General features: G+C 54.2%; 2 protein-coding genes across 4 annotated transcripts; both read left to right on the top strand.

Moving 5' to 3' along the window:
- Positions 1-3,564: 3,564 nt before the first annotated feature.
- Positions 3,565-14,232, top strand: kdm6ba (lysine (K)-specific demethylase 6B, a). Of its 3 annotated transcripts, none has more exons than XM_061668734.1 (21): positions 3,565-3,655; positions 3,808-3,931; positions 4,100-4,195; positions 4,279-4,582; positions 4,673-4,750; positions 4,863-5,021; positions 5,104-5,280; positions 5,353-5,832; positions 6,379-9,434; positions 9,514-9,640; positions 9,820-9,925; positions 9,985-10,190; positions 10,264-10,385; positions 10,484-10,552; positions 10,622-10,770; positions 10,839-10,953; positions 11,670-11,857; positions 11,923-12,064; positions 12,558-12,684; positions 12,840-13,010; positions 13,084-14,232. In XM_061668734.1, the coding sequence occupies exons 2-21, from the start codon at positions 3,813-3,815 to the stop codon at positions 13,135-13,137; spliced, it is 6,045 nt and encodes a 2,014-aa protein (XP_061524718.1). In that variant the 5' UTR covers positions 3,565-3,655; positions 3,808-3,812; the 3' UTR covers positions 13,138-14,232. The 3 variants fall into 3 exon arrangements, with proteins under 3 accessions (XP_061524718.1, XP_061524717.1, XP_061524719.1); XM_061668733.1 differs by having other exon boundaries at positions 4,860-5,021; XM_061668735.1 differs by lacking the exons at positions 10,484-10,552; positions 10,622-10,770; positions 10,839-10,953; ... (3 more) ...; positions 12,840-13,010; positions 13,084-14,232 and having other exon boundaries at positions 4,860-5,021; positions 10,008-10,190; positions 10,264-10,374.
- Positions 14,233-14,261: 29 nt separating this feature from the next.
- On the top strand, positions 14,262-17,266 carry tmem88b (transmembrane protein 88 b). The gene is made up of 3 exons (XM_061668781.1): positions 14,262-15,009; positions 15,518-15,898; positions 16,973-17,266. Exons 2-3 carry the CDS (start codon positions 15,524-15,526, stop codon positions 17,252-17,254), a joined length of 657 nt encoding a protein of 218 aa, XP_061524765.1. The 5' UTR covers positions 14,262-15,009; positions 15,518-15,523; the 3' UTR covers positions 17,255-17,266.
- The last annotated feature ends 1,622 nt before the right edge of the window (positions 17,267-18,888 follow it).

The following is an 18,888-nucleotide window of genomic DNA, read 5'->3' as shown; positions in this document are numbered from 1 at the left end:
CCCCCCAAAAGCCTTTGAACCTTCACTTCCTATCTGATCGATTGACATGGAAAAAACAGCTTTGATGGTGATGCTGTAAAAAGCGAAAAGACCCCCGCCCCCTTTTGTCCCGCGTGTGCTATGAATAACGAGTGATGATGATGATGATGATGACGACGACGGAAATCAGTCAGCTGATTCAGCCACGTGTTGTGTTTCGACGTATTAGTTTCGTATTTTGTGTGTGTGTCATTAGAAATGGGTCAGTAGGTTCCCGTAAAGCGCTTACTCACCAGTTGCCAGGCAACGCGTGAACCCAGCGGGTTCTCTGCCACCCAGTGTCTGCTTTTGTTGCCGGCGAGCGATCGGGTGTCGCGCTTCGAGAGCGTGCGCGTGTGTCACGGAGCCACGGCAGGCGTGAGATAACGGCGCGCGCGCGGCCACAGGTCAAGTGTCGACGCGCGGGAAAGCCGGGATGAGAAACTGCACGTCGTCGCTTCGAGCAGATGAGATGGTGGAAGCTTTCCTCGCCGGGCGTCTGCGTGTGGACTCGCGCCTTTCGCTCGAAAACCGCAGCAAGGAACAATGCACGTAAATGGGTAAAATGCCAGGGCGATAAAAGGTGGAACGCCAAACGCCATAGATGGGCTAACGGAGATGAGCAACGATGTTTAAAAGCCTCCCAACCACTGCTACTTTAATACACGGAGCAGCAACACGTACGAACGGAGCGTAGAACAATACTCAAAGGCGTATATTCGCTTTGCTCCGTGGGAACAGCCACGCGTACTAAAAAAAAAACAAAAATGACTGCTTCAAAATCTGTGTTACAGCGGTGGCACAAACGATGAATACGGAGTCATTGCTTGTTCTTCTTTATCGGTTTGCTCCAATGTGACGAGAAGCCGCTCGGAGGCTTTTTGGCCAGTTCGGAAACGGTGCCACGGTGTCATTTCCTAACCGATCCGAGCAAACCCCGCGGCGCGAAATCGGGTTCGGATCCATCCCGCCGGGATGAAAAACTCGCGAGGGGAGTTTGGAGCGTGGCGCTGGTTCGGTCGCGGGGGTTTTCACGATGACCAGCCGGCGTGGAAATGGAGCGTGAGACGCCCGCGTCTGCTCTTTGTGTGTCAGAGTTCCGGGCCCGGAGTTGAGTCACCGTCTTCCGTCTCGCACGTCTCGCTTGAAATGTTGAGTAATCGCGGCTGTCACACACGCGCTTGCGCCACAATCTGACGAGCGGAGGAGGCGAGGCTTTTTGGAGGCGGGCGACGACGTCACTGCGTTGTTGTTTCTCGACGAGGCTTTTGTGGGCCGTGAACGTCTGTGTGTGTGTTTGTGTGTGTGTGAAAAGCAAGCTCATCTCAAGCTCACGTGACGCCCCCCTCAGGTGTCCTCGGACGTGCGCACACGTGCGGTTTGCGTGCAACAGGAAGCCGAAGTCCTCAACGCCCCGTTCGCTCGTCGGGGAGGCTTACTTCCTCCGCCTGTGACGACTACTTCCTTTTCTCCGTCAAAGTTCGGTCGTTGTTCTCTCTAAATGCCAACGAACGCACGCGGCGCTTCATTCGGCACACCTGCAAGATCATTTCAACACTCGACTCAGCGTTTTGGCAGATTGTGAGCAATTCTTCCCAAAAGAGGCTTCAGCTCGCAGTTGATGTCTACTGCCACACATATATTTGAAAGGTCCGCATAAATGCGCGTGGAAGTCTGCTAGCTTTATGCTAACACAATGAGAAACGCCATAGATGGATTAATGAATAGCATTGGTCGTCGCAGTGTTCTAGACCTTTAAGCAACGGATATTTAAACACCATATATTTAAACAAACTTTATCCTCTGCGAACAATGACTCCTATTTCTCCAGTACAGAAATACTGTACTGTCTATATTATACTGCCCCCAGGTGGCCAAGGTGTGTAGACCAGAAGGAGAGGAGAAGCACAATGTCTCCTGAATTGGGAAAAAAAAAATTCGTTTTCTTTCGATTCTGCTTAATAACAAGTACAATATTCTATTAACCACGTCTCAAGGCACTATATTCGCATAACTACGACGACGAGTGCGGCGGTGGGTGCATTTCAACAGATGCTTGGGGTGGGGGGGATTTCCGATTTAGCTGTAAAATGGGGATCTTCTGGCAGTTTGGTGGCCTTTCAGTCGAAGTCCCCACCCACCTGCTTCATGGCTTCCTGTTCGGTACACGCACGCTCACTACTTTGGAAATATATCACATCACGGAAAATGAGAAATTCCCACTCACCTGACTGTAAAGCGGCATTCTGGAATCATTTGGGGGGCGGGGGTGCAATCCGCCATCACACAAACACTGTCGTTGTCGATAGCATCGGTTTGCCCGCCGGCGTGTCACCCTGCCCGCCGTCTGCAGGTCATGTGACCAAAGTGTTAATTACGACGAAGAATGGGCACGACGCATCAATGTGTCGAGTTGGTCACGAGGAGGGAGCGAAAGCGAAGTCGGCGTCGTCACCGTCTTTGTGCTCCGCGCGCCCCCCCGGCGTCCGGCAGGCCCGCGAGAGACGAGCGGCGGCCGAAGCTGAGGCGCGACACGACCGTCGATCGATAACCCGGCGCCGCTCTGCCAGGTCAACCGGCGCGCGAACTTGCCTGTTAAAAGTCAACGAAAATGTACATTTTTTTCCCCCCCACGAGTTGAGCCGACGTTCGGCCGATTGATTTTTTCTTCTCGGCTTTGACTTGCGAGCAGAAACTTGAGCTCCGAGCGGCGTGCGGCGGCCGTAAACTGCCAACTCGTAAAGAACGCTTCAGCTGTTTATTGCCGCTCCCGGTTGAAGTGCACATCGCGGGACTCGGCGAGATAAACGCTCACACAGAAAGTGAAATTCTGCTGAAGAGCCTCGCGCCGCCACCAATATTGGAAAACAAACGGTGGAGCGACACACGTGATCCACTGTGAATCTGTGCACACCCAAAGGAGCGAGCACAATGTCCATTGAATTGAATTGAAGCAAAAAATGGGGCAAAAATGTTTTTGTTTCTTTACATTCTATTTTTGTTTTTCGTGTGCCGACTGACTGACTGAAGACGCGTGGGTGTCCTGGCTGTTCCCACACTTCACTCCTTCCATCTTCATAGTTTCTCCTTAATCTAACCCTCCGTCCTGTTCAGACCGTCTGTCGCTGTCGCTGTCGCTGCCCCCCCCCTCCCCCCTCCCCCCCTCCATCATGTCTGCTGTAATGAGATTAAACCGCCACCGGGCACACAATCGCCCGCTTCTCTCACTTGGCAACACTTACAGGCACACTTGGCACAGAAAGTATTTCTTGCTTTTATCGCCGCACGGTGCTCGGAAGGATTACAGTAACCAGGGTCTGTCCTCGAAGGTGACCCGCCCCTCAAATAGCCATCTGGGCCCTGATAATAATCCTCCAACTGCTGTGCTTATGCCCCCAACAGGCCGCCCGATGCACTGCAGCCACAACACACACAAAGGCCTCTCTTCTACAGTATTCGATTTCAAACGTGCGCACGTCTACCAGGGAAAAGAAGCACACCGCTTCGGAGGTGACCGATCTCTTTGACTCGAGTACCCGCTGGGGACAGAGGGACAGGACAGGCGAGCCCTTTTCAAGCGTTGGAGTGAGGCCCTCTCTGTGCTGCAGTGGAGGGCTTCACGGACACGGCAAGTCTGGTGGGTATAAGCCCCTCCCGTCATATATTCATGTGTTTAGTCACGCATTTTATTTTTTGCTTTGGGTGGACTGTACGCTCGAGCGTCCAATCGTTGTCGTCGTATTGTGTGTCGTTTTTCTTTTGGGGGTGACCCTTGTTTCCTGCCCGCAGGCTGAATGCATCACGCAGTGGAGCAGTTTGGCGGGCGTGGCACACGGGATCCCTTCTCTCTGGATGGACTCAACCGGGGACCCTGGGCTCCCGTGGGCGGCCGCGCCTGGCAGCCACCCGGCAGGTGGGTTGGCATGCCGACGCAAACGCAAACATCCTCGAACCGCACACCACTGTTAACCTGTAATTAAACACCGCGGTTTTATTGCCGAACTGACGTCGGAGTGTCTTCTCCTTTTGGGACGATGAAGCGCTGCGGTGCAAAGGTGTCATGCCATGTCTTTTTCATCAGGTGTTTGCCAGGAATGACCCAACACCAGCTCCTTGCCCATCTACCTCCTGGTCCAATTCACCCACTCAACCAATCCAGCAAATTCTATAATAACGGGTACATCACGCAAACAAGCGCAACAGTAGAAACGGACGCCACAGTGCAACTTTTGTTGACCGTTTTGTTTGTTTCTCTTCCAGGCCCACGCGAGGAGGGGAGAAGCCGGATCTCCCGCAGGCGGTGTTGCCGGGTCTGCCGAGGGAGCAGCTGAGACCGCTTCCTCATCATCCTCTTCATCATCTGCATCCTCTTCATCCTCCCCCTCCTCACCGGGCATGGGAGCAACTGGGCCAGCTCTACGAAGCCCACCATCCTCCCCAAGGACATCCAGGCACGACTCTCCCCGAGCACTCACTCCGCCTCCATAATGGCGGCTACGCGGGGAGCGGCGGAGCCCCCCCTAGCCCGCATCTCCCCGCCGGCTGGCCGATGCAACCGTTGAAGGTGAGTTCAAATGCTCAGGCTGAACTCAAACCCGAGTTTGCGCGCTGTCGTCGAGCGTTTTGATTGTTTCCCCTCGGCGTTCTGTTTAAGTTCGGGGGTCCTCAGGAGCACCACGCCCCCCGGGGGCCGCCAGTGCCGGGAGACGACACGTGGGCTCAGGTGCATCAGGTGAGCGAGCGCTCTCTAATTGGCTGCGATGGCGTTTCATCGTCACCCGCCCGCACGGCAACAATCACGACCAGACGCTCTCTTTCTGCTACTTTCGATGTGGTCTTAGCAGCAGAGGGGACACGCTGGCAAGATGCCCGGCGGTCAGCTGAAGAGACCGCGGCCCCCGCTCGGCGAACACTCTGTCATCCAGCACGCTCCCGCGCCGTCCGCCCGCTCGCCCGCAGAGGACTGGCCCAGCCCGAGCAAGAGGAAAAAGAGCTCCGATCAGGTAAGGCAACGATCTGGGTTTGTTGACTCCTTTTAAAACTCTTCGCTCTTTCACTCACACCATCCTATTTCCACTTGTGCAGGTCTCGCATCCTGGACAGCAGCGCTTCCCCGGACCGGGCCAGGCTTTGGCGTCTCAGCCCCACCACGTCAAAGCAGCCTTCTGGAACCCCTTCCATAAGGACAACAGCACCTGGCAGCCTCAGAGTTGCGATCGCAAGAACGGAGTTCTTCCACCAACGGAGTTCCAAAGCCCAATTGTGAGAACTTTAGGACTTTTTTGGTGACATCATCCAGCTAAAACATCACACCGAATATTCTTTCTCATTCAGGAACCCCATAAACAAGCACTAGGCAGCTACCCCCAAAAGACACCTTCGGCCACACCCGCCCCTTCCGCCGTGTCACCTCCCCTCAGCTCGCATCCTCCTAGCTACAACCAGGCATGTGCACCTCCTCCGCAGAGAGACTGCTTCCAACCTCAGGCTGCGAACCAGCAGTCCCCCCACTCTTCCTATCGCAGCCCCACTTCCAAGCCGGGGCCAGCTCCACCCTGCCAGGCCGTGGAGCCCCACAGCCGCAGAGGCTCTCTCGCCGGGGAGAGAGATCAGCATCGGCACACCCGGTCTTCACCAGCAAAACCCCCAGCCGGCGGCAGTGTGCCTTACAGCCGCTTTCAGCCTCACCCGGGACTGGGGCAGCGCGGCCCCCCTGCGCCTCCGCCGCCTCCCGCCGGCGCCACCTCAGTACCTCAGCAGAGCGGGCCCTATGATGCGTGGCGGTACCAGAGTAGGCCCGGCAGCCAACCCCCGGTGAGTCGGCAATTTGTGTAGCTCCTAAAAGCTTTGTGTGGGCAAAAACTCGGTCGCTCACATAAGCAGATGTCGAAGCTAATCGACAAACCGAGGCAAAAGTCAGTTCATCGTGTGTGTTCTGGGAGGAGCGAACGCAGATAGATGCGTTTAGCATTGAGGTGGTTGATTTAGCGTCTTGGAATATCGCGTCGGAAAGGCACGTGTGAACCTAGAGTACGCGACGGAGGCCTAAAAATGACTGCAGTTGTTGTGGCGAGGAAGATTACAAAATTGCAAAATTAGACTTTGTCTAATCAGCAATGCAATTTGGGAGCTCCTTGCGTGTGGGTCTTGTCGGCGCACTGCGAATGTGTGATTGCCTCTTCCACTAACACTTCCAATTCCATCCCTTCAAACTTCATTTTGGCCTCGCAGTGCTCTCCCAAATGTTACATGGTGCAAACGCGCCACAATCTGTTAGCGGGATTGAACGTGCAATTTAGCGGCTGCGATTTGGGATCGTCTTAAAAGTACGGCTAATGTAATGTTCGTGTCGTCTCTCAGGATTCAGACATCTGCAGACCTCCGGGACTGATACCTCATCACCAGCAAAGCCACAATCAGGGTCCAGACAGTCAGCGTCGACCTCACGTCAGCCCGCCCCCCGTCAGCTCTACCCGCGCCCCTGTCATTATCCCCAATCGTTCCTCCTGCTCAGTCGGTGGCTACGGCAACAGCAGCGGCTCAAACGGCGGTCGCCAGGTGAACCAGCAGAGGAGTCACGAGCCGGCGCCCCGAAGATGTCCCCCCGGCCCTCAGCTGAATGCCAGCCAGCCTCGCCACGAGGTACGAGGAAGACCTCAAGATCACGGACCCCCCGACGCCCCCGAGGAGAAGACCTCCTTTTATCCTCGGGCTCAACTCGCGCAAGCTCCCGCGTGCTCTACGTCGTCGTCTTTGTTCTACTCAGGGCTCCCCGGGACGGGGGACGGCGTCATTACGGACAGAGTGTCAAAGCCCGTTCCCGGTTCTCCTCCTGTGTACTCGCGATCTTCCGGCCATCACCGGGTGTCTTCCCAGGCGTACTCCCAGCTGCAGATTCATCCCGGCCCCGCTTTGGACTCGCAGTCCATCGTGGAGGCTCTGGACAAGCTGGACGCAGAGCTCGAGGGCCACCTGCGAGCCGAGGAGAAGAGGAGGAGGGAAAGACGGGACGAAGAGCGGCGAAAGAGAGAGTTGGAGATGAAGCAAAAGGACGAGGAGGAGAGGAAGAGGAGAGAGCGGGAAAAGAAAGATGAGGAGAGGAAGAAGAGGGAGACGGAGAAACGGGAGGAGGAGGAACGTCGGCGGAGGAGAGAGTGGGAGCTGCAGGAGCAAGAGAGGAAGAGGAGGGAAGTGGAGAGGCTGCAGGAGGAGGAGAGGAGGAAGAGGGAGTGGGAGAAGCAGGAGCGGGAACGCAAGAGGAGAGAGTGGGAAAGGCAAGAGGCAGAGAAGAAGAGGAGAGAAGCGGAGGAGCGGGAGAGGTTGGCGAGAGAAAAGAAGGAAGAGGAGGAAGTGATGCGTCAAAAGGCTCAAGAGCAGACTGCCATGGAAAGTCTGGAAAGACTTCTGTGTGGCGACGCCCCCCCACCTGCACGGCCCCGCCCGGTAACCGCTCCTCCGGGCCCCGCCTCCTCGCGGGCCTCGCCTCCCTACCCGTGGCTGAGCCGCGGCGGCGCTTCCGGCCAGGCGCCCGTCGTCAACGCTGCCCTGGAGAGGCTGCGACCGCCTCCGCTAACGCCGCAGACGGACTACGCCCGCGAAAAGCAGCGGCAGCGGGAGATGTGGGGCGACCCCCTTCCGACGCACGATACCTCAGGGATGAAGCGCCGGCGGCCCCCCGCCGCCCAGGCCGCGCCCAAACTGTCCAAAGAGCCGGCCGGCTCGCCGCCTATGCTCCGAGAGCCCCCCAAGCTCTATCAGGCCTTTCCCAGAGAGAACCGGCCGGCTGCCCCTCTGCCTGCGCCCGCCCTGCGTTCGGACAGTTCTCCATTTGAGGAGGAGCCCTCGGAGTTGTCCACGCTGCTCCCCGACGGCCTGGCCAACATCATGGCCATGCTGGATGAATCCATTAAAAAGGAGGAAGAGATGTACAGCGAGGGTCTCCTCGATACATTTTCGCCAAGTGTCCCGCCCGTCAAGAGTTACCTTTGTGCCCCGGACCTCCTCCCGGCGCTCAAACGTCAGCCGAACCAGGAAGATTTCGGAGCCAACGCTCACGCGAGCCCACCTGTGCTCAGCCGCCAAGGCTCGCTGGCGTCCCCTTGCAGCCGGACGTCTTCGCTTAACGAGGAGGTGGAGGAGGAGGAGGAGGAGGAAGAAGAGACGGATGACCTGAAAAGCTCACCCCAAAACACTGGAGCGGGAGCGGGCAACGGCACCTACCGCCACAGCGACCTGGCCAAACTTTACGGCCTTCCCGAGCAGGCTAAAAGTGAGGCGGAGGAGGAGGAGGAAGAGGAGGATTCCGAGACCCCGTCGTGTTCGCCGCCACCTCGGAGACCCCACCTCCACCAAACGGGAGTCAACAGCATGTTCAAGTCTCTGGCCACAGTCCTGGAGAGCCAGAAATACGCGTACCGAGGCGGACCTTTCGGGAGGCCCCCGCCGTCGGCTCTGCTCGGCGTCAAATATTCCTCGTCGCTCTCGCTGGGTCCCGACATATGTCGCCAGCAGCACGGCGGCTCACCCACGTCCGATTCCACCGATGCCCCGTTCAGTCCGACCGTCCCTCCTCCAAAGTCCTCCACGCCCCGCCCGCTCGAAGCCGAGAAGGTCAAGGCGGAGCTCGCCGATGAAATGATCGCAGTGAGAAGGATTGTCCCCAAGGAGGTCGTGCCCACCGTAACGCTTTACCGAGCCATCGAGGAGGAGCGACGTTCGACCGCCGTCTCGGAGTCGTCGGAGTTGGCCGACAGCCGCGAGGTCGCGCTCTCTCGTGAGCCGGACAAACCGCCGCGCCGCGCCAAAGCCGAGGATGGACACGAGCCGGAGAAAGCGAAGGAGCGCCGTGAGAAGGAGCGACACAAGGGCAGAGAGAGGGAGAAAGAGAAGAAGAGGAAGCACGCCCACGGCCACAAGCAGGAAGACGCAAAAGAGAAGCGGAAGCACCGAGACAAGAAGGAAGAGATGGCCTTCTCTTCCTCCTCGTCGTCCTCCTCCTCCTCCTCGTCCTCGCGCTCCGGCAGCAGCCGCAAGCGGCACAAGGAGGGCAAGAGCCACAAGGACAAGAAGGACCGACGAATCCTGTGCGACCTCAACCTCCAGAGCAAGGAGGGAAAGAACCGCGCTCACCACGACTCTGAGAAAAAGAAGCGGAAGGACGCGACCGCCGCTGGCGAAGGCGAGCACGCGGCGTGGAGGTCGAAAGGCGGCGTATCGGGCTCGTCGCTCGGTTCCGCTGACTTGCTGAAGCTGAAGGCGCTGTCGGACGGGCCCCCCAAGGAGCTGAAGATCCGACTGATCAAAGTGGAGAGCGGCGACCGGGAAACCTTCATCGCCTCCGAGGTGGAGGACAAGAGGATTCCCCTGGCAGAGATCAGCATCGAGAACACGGCCGCGGAAATAATCCGATCTTGCAAGTGAGTGCAGTGCGCCCCGCGGGACAGACCGAAAATCTCCATGCAAACGCGCAATAACAGTCTCTGTATTTTGTCTCAGGGGGGCAAGGGTCAAAGGGAAGTTCAGGGAATCTTTCTTGCTGCCGGCCTTCTCCGTTAAGCCCATCTTGACGTCAGAGGAGCAAATTCCGAGAGACAAGCTCAACCCTCCCACGCCCAGCATCTACGTAAGGCAATTGACTTTCCGTTGGACCGAAGTGGTCTTGGTCCACTTTTTTGCTTTGTGTTGCGAGCCAAAATTTGATGTCCGAGCGAGCTTCAGATACACACCGCGTCTTGAATGAAGTTAAAGAAAATCGGGAGCATTCAAATGGTAATTGTTCATTCTCGTTCTTGCGTTGTACAGCTGGAGAGCAAAAGGGACGCCTTCTCTCCTGTGCTGCTGCAGTTCTGCACAGACCCAAAGAACCCCGTTACGGTCATCCGAGGCCTGGCTGGATCTCTGCGCATCAGTGAGTTTGTACCGTTTTCCCCTCCTCGAATGTACATGCTGATGATAAATGCTTTTCAGACTTGGGCCTGTTTTCTACCAAGTCTCTGGTGGAGGCCAACGCGGAGCAGGCGGTGGAAGTGCGGACTCAGGTGCAGCAGCCGGCCGACGAGAACTGGGACCCCAGCGGGACGGGCCAGACGTGGCCCTGCGAGAGCAGCCGCTCCCACACCACCATCGCCAAGTACGCTCAGTACCAGGCGTCCAGCTTCCAGGAGAGTCTGCAGGTAAGGCGGCGGCACCTCAGCTACTATGGATGCCGCGAGGGAGCTGCTGAATAAACACGTGATGGTGCGTTAGGAGGAGAAAGGAAGCGATGAGGAGGATGAAGACGACGACGAAGAAGAAGAGGACGACGACGACAAGAAGCCATCCGCCATCTCTGAAAACCCGAGCAAGGAAAACAACGTGAAAGAAAGCAGGTAAAGATTTGTATGACCAAGACTTGGATGTTCAGTTCTTCTCATTTCATTTCTGCACGTGCCCAGTGACCAATTCTCATTTCTGTCATTGTCCATAGCGGTGAGCCGAAGCCAGTGGGCAAGATCATTAAATTTGGCACCAACATCGACCTGTCGGATCCCAAGAGGTAAGCGCCGCCGCCGCTCAGTCACTCCCGCCGCGCTCCACGCTGACGACGACCGCTGCTGTCTTTAAGGTGGAAACCTCAGCTGCAAGAGCTCCAGAAGCTGCCTGCGTTCATGCGCGTGGCGTCCAGTGGCAACATGCTGAGCCACGTGGGACACACCATCCTGGGCATGAACACTGTCCAGCTCTACATGAAGGTCCCGGGGAGCCGAACGCCAGGTGAGCCACGACCTACCTGACTACACCTACCCGGACCCGGTTAAGTACCTGCGTCGTCCGTGCCGCAGGCCACCAGGAGAACAACAACTTCTGCTCGGTGAACATCAACATTGGCCCCGGAGACTGCGAGTGGTTCTCCGTGCACGAAAACTACTGGCAGGCCATCAGCGACTTCTGCGAGAAGTAAGAAAGATTGTTTCGTTTCTCCCAAGAACAAATTGTTATGCTGCCAGGGATGGGAATTAAAAAGGGAGTCGATTCCCAGGAGTCGTGTGTTATCGATTCCGCTCACCGTCCGAGATCGCCGCTTTTCTATGACATCGTCCTTGTGCCTCCCTCTCCAGGCATGACCAATCAACCCACGCTTAATCCGACTCTTTGTAACAGTTGAATTCAGCATAAAGAGGCCCTTTATACATGCTACAATAACATAGGAAAAAAGAATGAATGTTAATGCAAATACTTGTTTTTGGCGAGCTTGGACGTGAACAAAAATAATGGACAACAACAACAACAACAACACTACATTCCTTGAAAACTGGTTGTACCGCCAGATATTTTCCATGGAATTTTTCCACTGGACTTTTGTGTTTTACTGTATTTGAATCTTTTATCCAGTTCATATTTTTCATATATGGATGGAGGAGAAAAGATCTGTGAAAATCGCCATCCATTTTCCGGTGCCTATCCCAGCTGACTGCGGGCAGGCGGCGGGCTGATAAATTCTAACCAAGTGACAGATGAATAAAAAAGTGGACTTTAAACTAAAGAAAAAGTCAAGTTGGGAGTCACTACAAATTGGTCAAATCTGGAGCTTACGTGAACCCGAGCGAGCCTCCCTCCGCATGCGCACGCAAATTCCGAGAGCCAACTGACGCCGTGGACGCGCTTTGACACAGGCACGGCGTGGACTACCTGACGGGTTCCTGGTGGCCCGTGTTGGAGGACCTGTACAACGCCAACATCCCAGTGTACCGTTTCATCCAGAGGCCGGGGGACTTGGTGTGGATCAACGCCGGGACCGTGCACTGGGTTCAAGCCGTGGGCTGGTGCAACAACATCGCCTGGAACGTGGGACCCCTGAACGGTAAGCGAACACAGAAATGCGGAGAAAGCAGAGGCGTGCTCAGTGCAGCTCTTCGGTCCGTGCAGCTTACCAGTACCAGCTGGCCCTGGAGAGGTTTGAGTGGAACGAAGTGAAGAAGGTCAAGTCCATCGTGCCCATGATTCACGTGTCGTGGAACGTGGCCCGCACGCTGAAGATCACCGACCCGGACACCTACAAGATGATCAGGTGAGTACGAGCCCACGCGCTTTTTTTGGAACGAACCATTTTTGCCATCTTAATGCTAACGTGATGAAACTCCCCAAGAGTTTTTGTCATTTTGCACATTCAGTGAAATCTAAAATTGTCAGATGTGAATGTGAGTGAGAGTGTCGGATGGCGACCGGTCCAGGGTGTACCCTGCCTCTCGCCTAAAGTCAGCTTGGGTCGGGACACCCGCAAGCGCCACAGAAAATGGATGGAAGCGTCCATTCTCTCCGCTGACCATGAAAAAGAATTACGTTAATTTAAGAGGTGGTGCAAGCGCCCTCTGCTGGCTGTACAAAGGCTGTACTATTAGCAACCTAGGTGGGAAAATGGAAATTGAATTGATTCAAACAAATATTCTTGAGATTGTTTTAAAAAGATACAAATGAATGTATGTTTGATACTAATGTCATGAAGTGATGTGAGTTGAAACAAGGCCTGAGGGTGGAGCTTGATCTCGTCACGTTCCTTCCAGACACTGTCTGCTGCAGTCCATGAAGCGCATCCAGATCCTGCGGGACCAGCTGGTAGCTCTCGGCAAGAAGATCTCCTACCAGGGCCGAGTCAAGGACGAGCCTGCCTACTACTGCAACGAGTGTGACGTGAGTACACGCCCACTGGCCAGCTTACAGGCGCCACGTCAGCACTTCTCAAACTAGAGAGGCCCGCAATAAATTGTCACCCGACTTGCAAGTTTGTGGAGCAAAAAGAAAAAACACAAATAGGTGAATCCAATGAATGGCTCCCATCCCGACAGGTGGAGGTGTTCAATTTGCTGTTTGTGACGAGCGAGAGCAGCAGCAGGAAGACGTACGTGGTGCACTGCGAAGACTGCGCCCGCCGGAGCACCCCCAACCTGAACAACGTGGTGGTGCTGGAGCAATACTCCATGGAGGAGCTCACCGGCACGTACGATTCCTTCAGCCTGGTACGCTAGCCTCCGCGCGTTTGCCGCTCTCGCTTGTCGGCTCTCCTACCGACTCGCCGCTCCTCTCTTCCAGGCCTCGTCCTGCTCCTTCTCCTGCTCCTCCTCCTCCTCCTCCTCCTCCCGGTGACGGGACTCCCTTCCCACGTCCTCAGCCACAACCAAAACTCCTGCAAGTCAGGACAAAACAAACGAGAAAAAAAAAAACACACTTTCAACGTTGATTCTTGAAGGTAATAGAATGGATTTGTTTACTGACTTGTACTGTTTACAGATCAAGACATAGCAGTTTACGCCTCGCAGACGGTGCTTTGTGAAACAACTCTTTGTTTTCTCTTGTTGTCTTGAATACATTTGTACATGGTTTGGTTTTCAAATAAAAATAATTTATTGTTTTCTTAAACTAGATTCGCCTAGATTTATATACCACATTGGCCTTGTCACTTGTATTTAGAAAAGAGAACATGGAAAAAGTACTAATAATAGAGAATGTTTTCCTAAAGCATTAAGAATTTTCAAATGTACAATAGTTTGGAAAAATTCAAGACATACGGGTTTTCATAACGTTGGTTGTTTTTTAGGGGCCGGGGTTCATTTTATCTTTGTGTGTTTTTTAATGAATGATATCCATGTATCGCTCCTGGAAATGATGAACATTCGAAGTTTTGATTTTCCCCGTTTGTTTGGTGCTCGCCTGCTTGTTTTGTTCCATGATGTCCTCTTGGAGAGGGGAAATTGTACATTTAATTTAAAGACATTCCCTCTATTTATTGGATGGCAACGCTTTTCACCCTTTTTCTTAAAAAACAAAACAGGGCTCTCCCTCATTTTCATGCTGTCCTTTGATGATGAAGATGATGCAGTCCCCCCGCCCCCGATGTATATGAAATGATATAACGCCATGTTGACAAAAGACAGTTCATGTAGAATTTGTATGTTCGTTCATTTTTGGGGTAACTTTAAGATGAAACTTCAATGATTTTATTCTATAATCTGATGAAGATGATGCTGGTGCTAAAAGTTCTTTGTTTGTTTTCATGAGAATTCTATTTTTCCTGTTGCAATATTACCATTTTCCTTCTTTGTGCTCATCTATTTATAACTGCACTGTGTAGAGCCTCCACACACACACACACACACACACACACCAAACTGAGCCAGACTTGTCTTAAAACACTTTGTGAATTTGTGTGACATGACGATTAATAAACCGAGACGAATTGTATCGCCTGGCTGGTCAGTGGTCACCTCTCGCAAACAGGATGGCGTTTCTGTGTACGCTCGAGGAAGGATGTTGCCCAAGTGGCAGCGGGTCACGGGAAGTGGTGACTGGAGCTTCCTACATTTGAACTTTACAGGGACTTTACATTTTTCTTAATATACTTTTTCTTGAAATGATCAAACTTGTTCATCCAAAATAGGACTTCTTTCACCAAAAACGTTAACGCCCCAAAAATGCCGTCGACTCGAGAAAACAACTTTTTTTCTTAGTGTACGACGACTACGGTATTTGTTACACGACTCTCGGCTTGTATTTTCAGTGTTGAAGACATTGCGATGCCTAAATGACAATTGTGTACTTTCAATTTTTTTCAAACTGCTAAACCGACATTCAAGTCATGACAGCGGTATCGTCAATATTATCGACATCACGCTGCTGGCCTCGAGCGCCATTCAAGAGGAGAGACGCCCGGACGCCCGTCCTCCCCCGCTGAAAACAGGCGGAGGGGCTGCAACGCACGTCCACGCCCTCTCTTCGGGGCGGTGGAATGCGCGTGCTGGCCTGGCCTGATAAAGCCTCGCGGGTGGAGCCAGAGTGGAGGGAGGACCGCGCCGGACAGCACTTGCGGACTCAATCAGATGAGTTTAGACAAAGACGTCTGCTGCTTCCAGGAGGGAAGCCGACGACGACCGTGCACTGTTCCCGAGCCAAGAAAATCGAGAGGAAAAAGACGACGGGCGAGAGGGCCATCTGACCCGCATACGCGACTACGGCAGCAACGTGAGTGCAGTCCACAACGCAACAGTGATTGATTGATTAGTCTAAAAACAGAAAGGAAATCACTACTAGACTCGTTTATGTTTCTGGGAATTTGGTGTGCGCGCTACCTTTTCCATTGCAGTGTTACCAAACCTTCATTGCGCCAAGGCTCCTATTTTACATGCCCCGAAAAATCTCTCCCCGTCACCAAATGAAAATGTCAGAAAAAGCGGATCCACGGTTAATGATGCATCTGTTGTCATCGAGTGGAAAAGGATCAAATATGTTGTGCCAGTTTAGCCAAGGTACATTATTTCTAGTAATAAATGGGTAAGTCCAGGCCCACCTTTCCTCACTCGTTGCCTTTTTATGCATAAATGCCTCATCTGATGCGTTTGTGTCTCAAAACATCTTTCATGTGCACGAGAACACTCGGACGCCAGTTAGCCTTCATCTTTCAACAACACCCGCCAAGGAGGTCAAATGCGGCTTTTCCCAGCCCCTCCCGGTGTTTGTTTCTTGTCCGCAGCTCGCCATGAGTTTGAGCGGCCCTCCGGAGAAGGGGGCGCACCATCAGGTCTTGGACCTTTCCGAGGAGCTGCCGCCTCACCGTGGTCACGCTCACGGCAACCAGCAGCCGCCGGCCTCCGCTCCCGCCGAGGGAGGAGGCAGGGAGACGCCTTCGCGTGCGGCGGTGCCCCCCCCTTACTCCGCAGCTGAGGGCGGGGCGGGCGGCGAGGCCCCGCCGGAGCTGCGGGGCTCCCTCGACTGCTGGGCCTGCTCGGTGCTGGTGACGGCTCAGAACCTGGTCATCGCCGCCGTCAACGCTTGCCTGGCCGGGCTGCTCTTCGGAAGCATCCTGACGCCGGCCATCGTCATGGTGGTCTTTGGCTTCCTCTGCCACTCCACGGTAAGCGGGAGGGGGGAACTCGTCTCCAAACTTCATTCAAGTGTAACGTGAAAATGAATGTCTTCTAAATTTGACACACCGCAAAGAAGAGTTGCAAACAACCCTGCCAAATTTTACCAGTGGCTGGGTCATCGTGGGGCATTTCCACACCGTGACAACGGTGCACTCTAAAGCAGCCACACCAGAGCAAACGTCGCCCACACACTGGCTGTCACTCAGTGACACGCGCGGACTCACCGCCGACAACGAGGCACTCTCAGGCGCCGGCCCGAAACCCCGATGGCTTCATCTCACAACTCTTTGAGGTCCGCTCTCTGATGACGAGAGGTGCCTTCACATCACACGCAAATCACAATCTTAAAAGGACCCTGGGAACAAGACACGCACACACACACACACACACACACACACACACACACACACGAGAGCAACGGGCCAGTAAGCATTAGTTAGGACGGGCCCACCCAATAAGGCGTCACGCTTCAGTGACTTCTGTAGTACAACGGCCTTTAATGAGTGGACTTTTCTTCTCTGTTCCTCTAACCTCTCGTAACAAGACTTCACGTGACAGCAACTTAGTAGGAGCTTAACGCAGCCCTGGCAAGATGAAAAAGAAAAGCTATGTTTGGGAGAAGTTATCTTCAGGGTATTTGGCGGTGACTTTCCTCTTGTTCCTTTCCACCCTTGAAGGCCTTTTTGTGAGCCAGTTCAGCTCTGGGATGCATGTTGACACGGAAGCAATGTTGAATAAAGCCTTACCTAAGGCGCCGAACATTCATGCATCTGCGCCCCTTGCCGGGTTTTGACACTCCCGGCGTAAGAAAGTGTTGTAATCCCCCTCGCCCACGCCGCAAAGCTGATTGATGCCTCGACTCCCGACATTCTCCTGCTCTGTCGCGTCAGGAGGCGATAAGGATGATGCAGTCCTGCCGTCTCCTCTCCGACTCCCACTTATGTGCACGCTTACGACCAGCGAACTTTGCTTTGACTGAGCAAAACCTCGCGGAAAGAAAGCGTCCTTGCGTTCGTGTTCACAGCCCCCGACACTCATACGTGCCGTCTCCACTTTCCAAGGTGCGACCCCACGGGACGAGGCCGTACTGCTCCGACCTGCTGACGGACGGGGGCTGCGTGGCTCTGCTGGTGGTGGGCTTCCTCTTGGTGACCCCCCTTCTGGTGCTGGCGCTGGCCGCCTACTGCCGTCTGGCCAGGCACCTCCAGCTGGGCCTGTGCTTCATCCCGTACAGCCGGGCCGTGTATAAGAACCTGCCGGCCGCTCTGCACCGCGGGCTGGGGGGCTGCTGCGGAGGCCGGGGCGGGGCGGGCGGCGGGGGGAGGGGAAAGGTCTGGGTATAGAGATGTCCTTGTTTTGTTGGGTTTACAATAAATATGGGGAGTGAACATGAATTTGATACGATGGAAGAGGTACAGTCTAACACTATTTGTTCAACTGCATCATATTCATAATGCATGAGTTTTGGATTGGAATGTATTTGAGTCACTGTCAGGTTGCACTGACAAACAACACAAGATTCATCCAAAATCCTTCGTCAATGCTTTTCCCCCCCTCTGTGGGGTCCCATTTCATCTAATCGTCTATATCGTTAACATATACATGAATGTTTACATGTGTACTCATTTAACCGCTATACCCGGAAAACACATCCATCCATCCATTTTCTATCGCTTATCCGAGGTCAGGTCGCTGGGCAGTAGCTTTAGCGGGGACGCCCAGACTTCCCTCTCCCCAGCCACTTCATCCAGCTCTTCCGGGGGGATCCCGAGGCGTTCCCAGGCCAGCAAAAGGATGCTGCTCCTTTTCACCACAACGGACCGATACAAAGTCCGCATCACTGCAGACGTCGCACCGATCCGCCCGTCGATCTCCCTTTCCATTCTTCCCTCACTTGTGAACATGACCCCAAGATACTTGAACTTCTCCACTTAGGGCAGGATATCATCCCCGGCCCGGAGAGGGCCCGCCACCCTTTTCCGACTGAGGTCCACGATCTCAGATTTGGAGGTGCCGATTCTCATTCCAGCAGCTTCACACTGCTCCAGTGAGTGTCGGAGATCACGGCTTGATGAAGCCAACAGAACCGCATCATCTGCAAAAAGCAGCGATGCAATACTGAGGCCACCAAACCGGATCCCCTCTACGCCTCGGCTGCGCCTTGAAATTCTGTCCGTAAAAGTTACGGACAGAATGGGTGACAAAGGGCAGCCTTGGCGGAGTCCCACCCTCAGGCTTACTGCCGGCAACGGGGACCAAACTCTGACACCGGTCGTACAGCCCGTATCAGGGGGTTTGGTACCCCATACTCCCGAAGCACCCCCCCACAGGACCCCCCGAGGGACACGGTCGAACGCCTTCTCCAAGTCCACAAAACACACGTAGACTGGTTGGGCGAACTCCCACGCACTGCTCCTCGTCAATCTGAGATTCGACTTCCCGACGGACCCTCCTCTCCAGCACCCCTGAATAGACCTTCCCAGGGAGGCTGAGGAGTGGCCATGGAAACCAAACATAATTAATTTTCTGGGAAATCAAAAATTAATAGGTATAGATAGATTGATAAACCCAAACTGCTACTCTATCCATTTCTGTACCGCTTTTCCTCAGTAGTGTCGCGGGCGAAGTGCTACTTTTAATTGCTAAAATGTTTTTTTATTTTGGCCACAAGGCGGCGACTTGACGACTGACCTCCTTTTTGAGCTCCGTGCGACCTTTAAACGCGTCGCGGTCGCACGGAGCTCAAAAAGCTCAGTGTGTCGTTTTCACACACGCAAGCTTTTAAAACGTCATGGAAAAAGAACTAAAACAAAAGCGTCATAGATAAAACCAAAAGTCAATTGTGAGCTGATGTGCTCAGCAAAGCCCCTTACCTCAAACCTTTGCTTGCACGCTGTTCCGTTCCTCCAATGTGAGAATCCTGCAACAAGCACAACGTCACTTTGGAAAACATGTCCAGAAAAAACAAACATTTGCA

Source organism: Phycodurus eques, chromosome 23 (assembly GCF_024500275.1).
Source record: "Phycodurus eques isolate BA_2022a chromosome 23, UOR_Pequ_1.1, whole genome shotgun sequence".
Lineage (NCBI taxonomy): Eukaryota > Metazoa > Chordata > Actinopteri > Syngnathiformes > Syngnathidae > Phycodurus > Phycodurus eques.
This window is presented reverse-complemented; position numbering and strand designations above follow the sequence as displayed.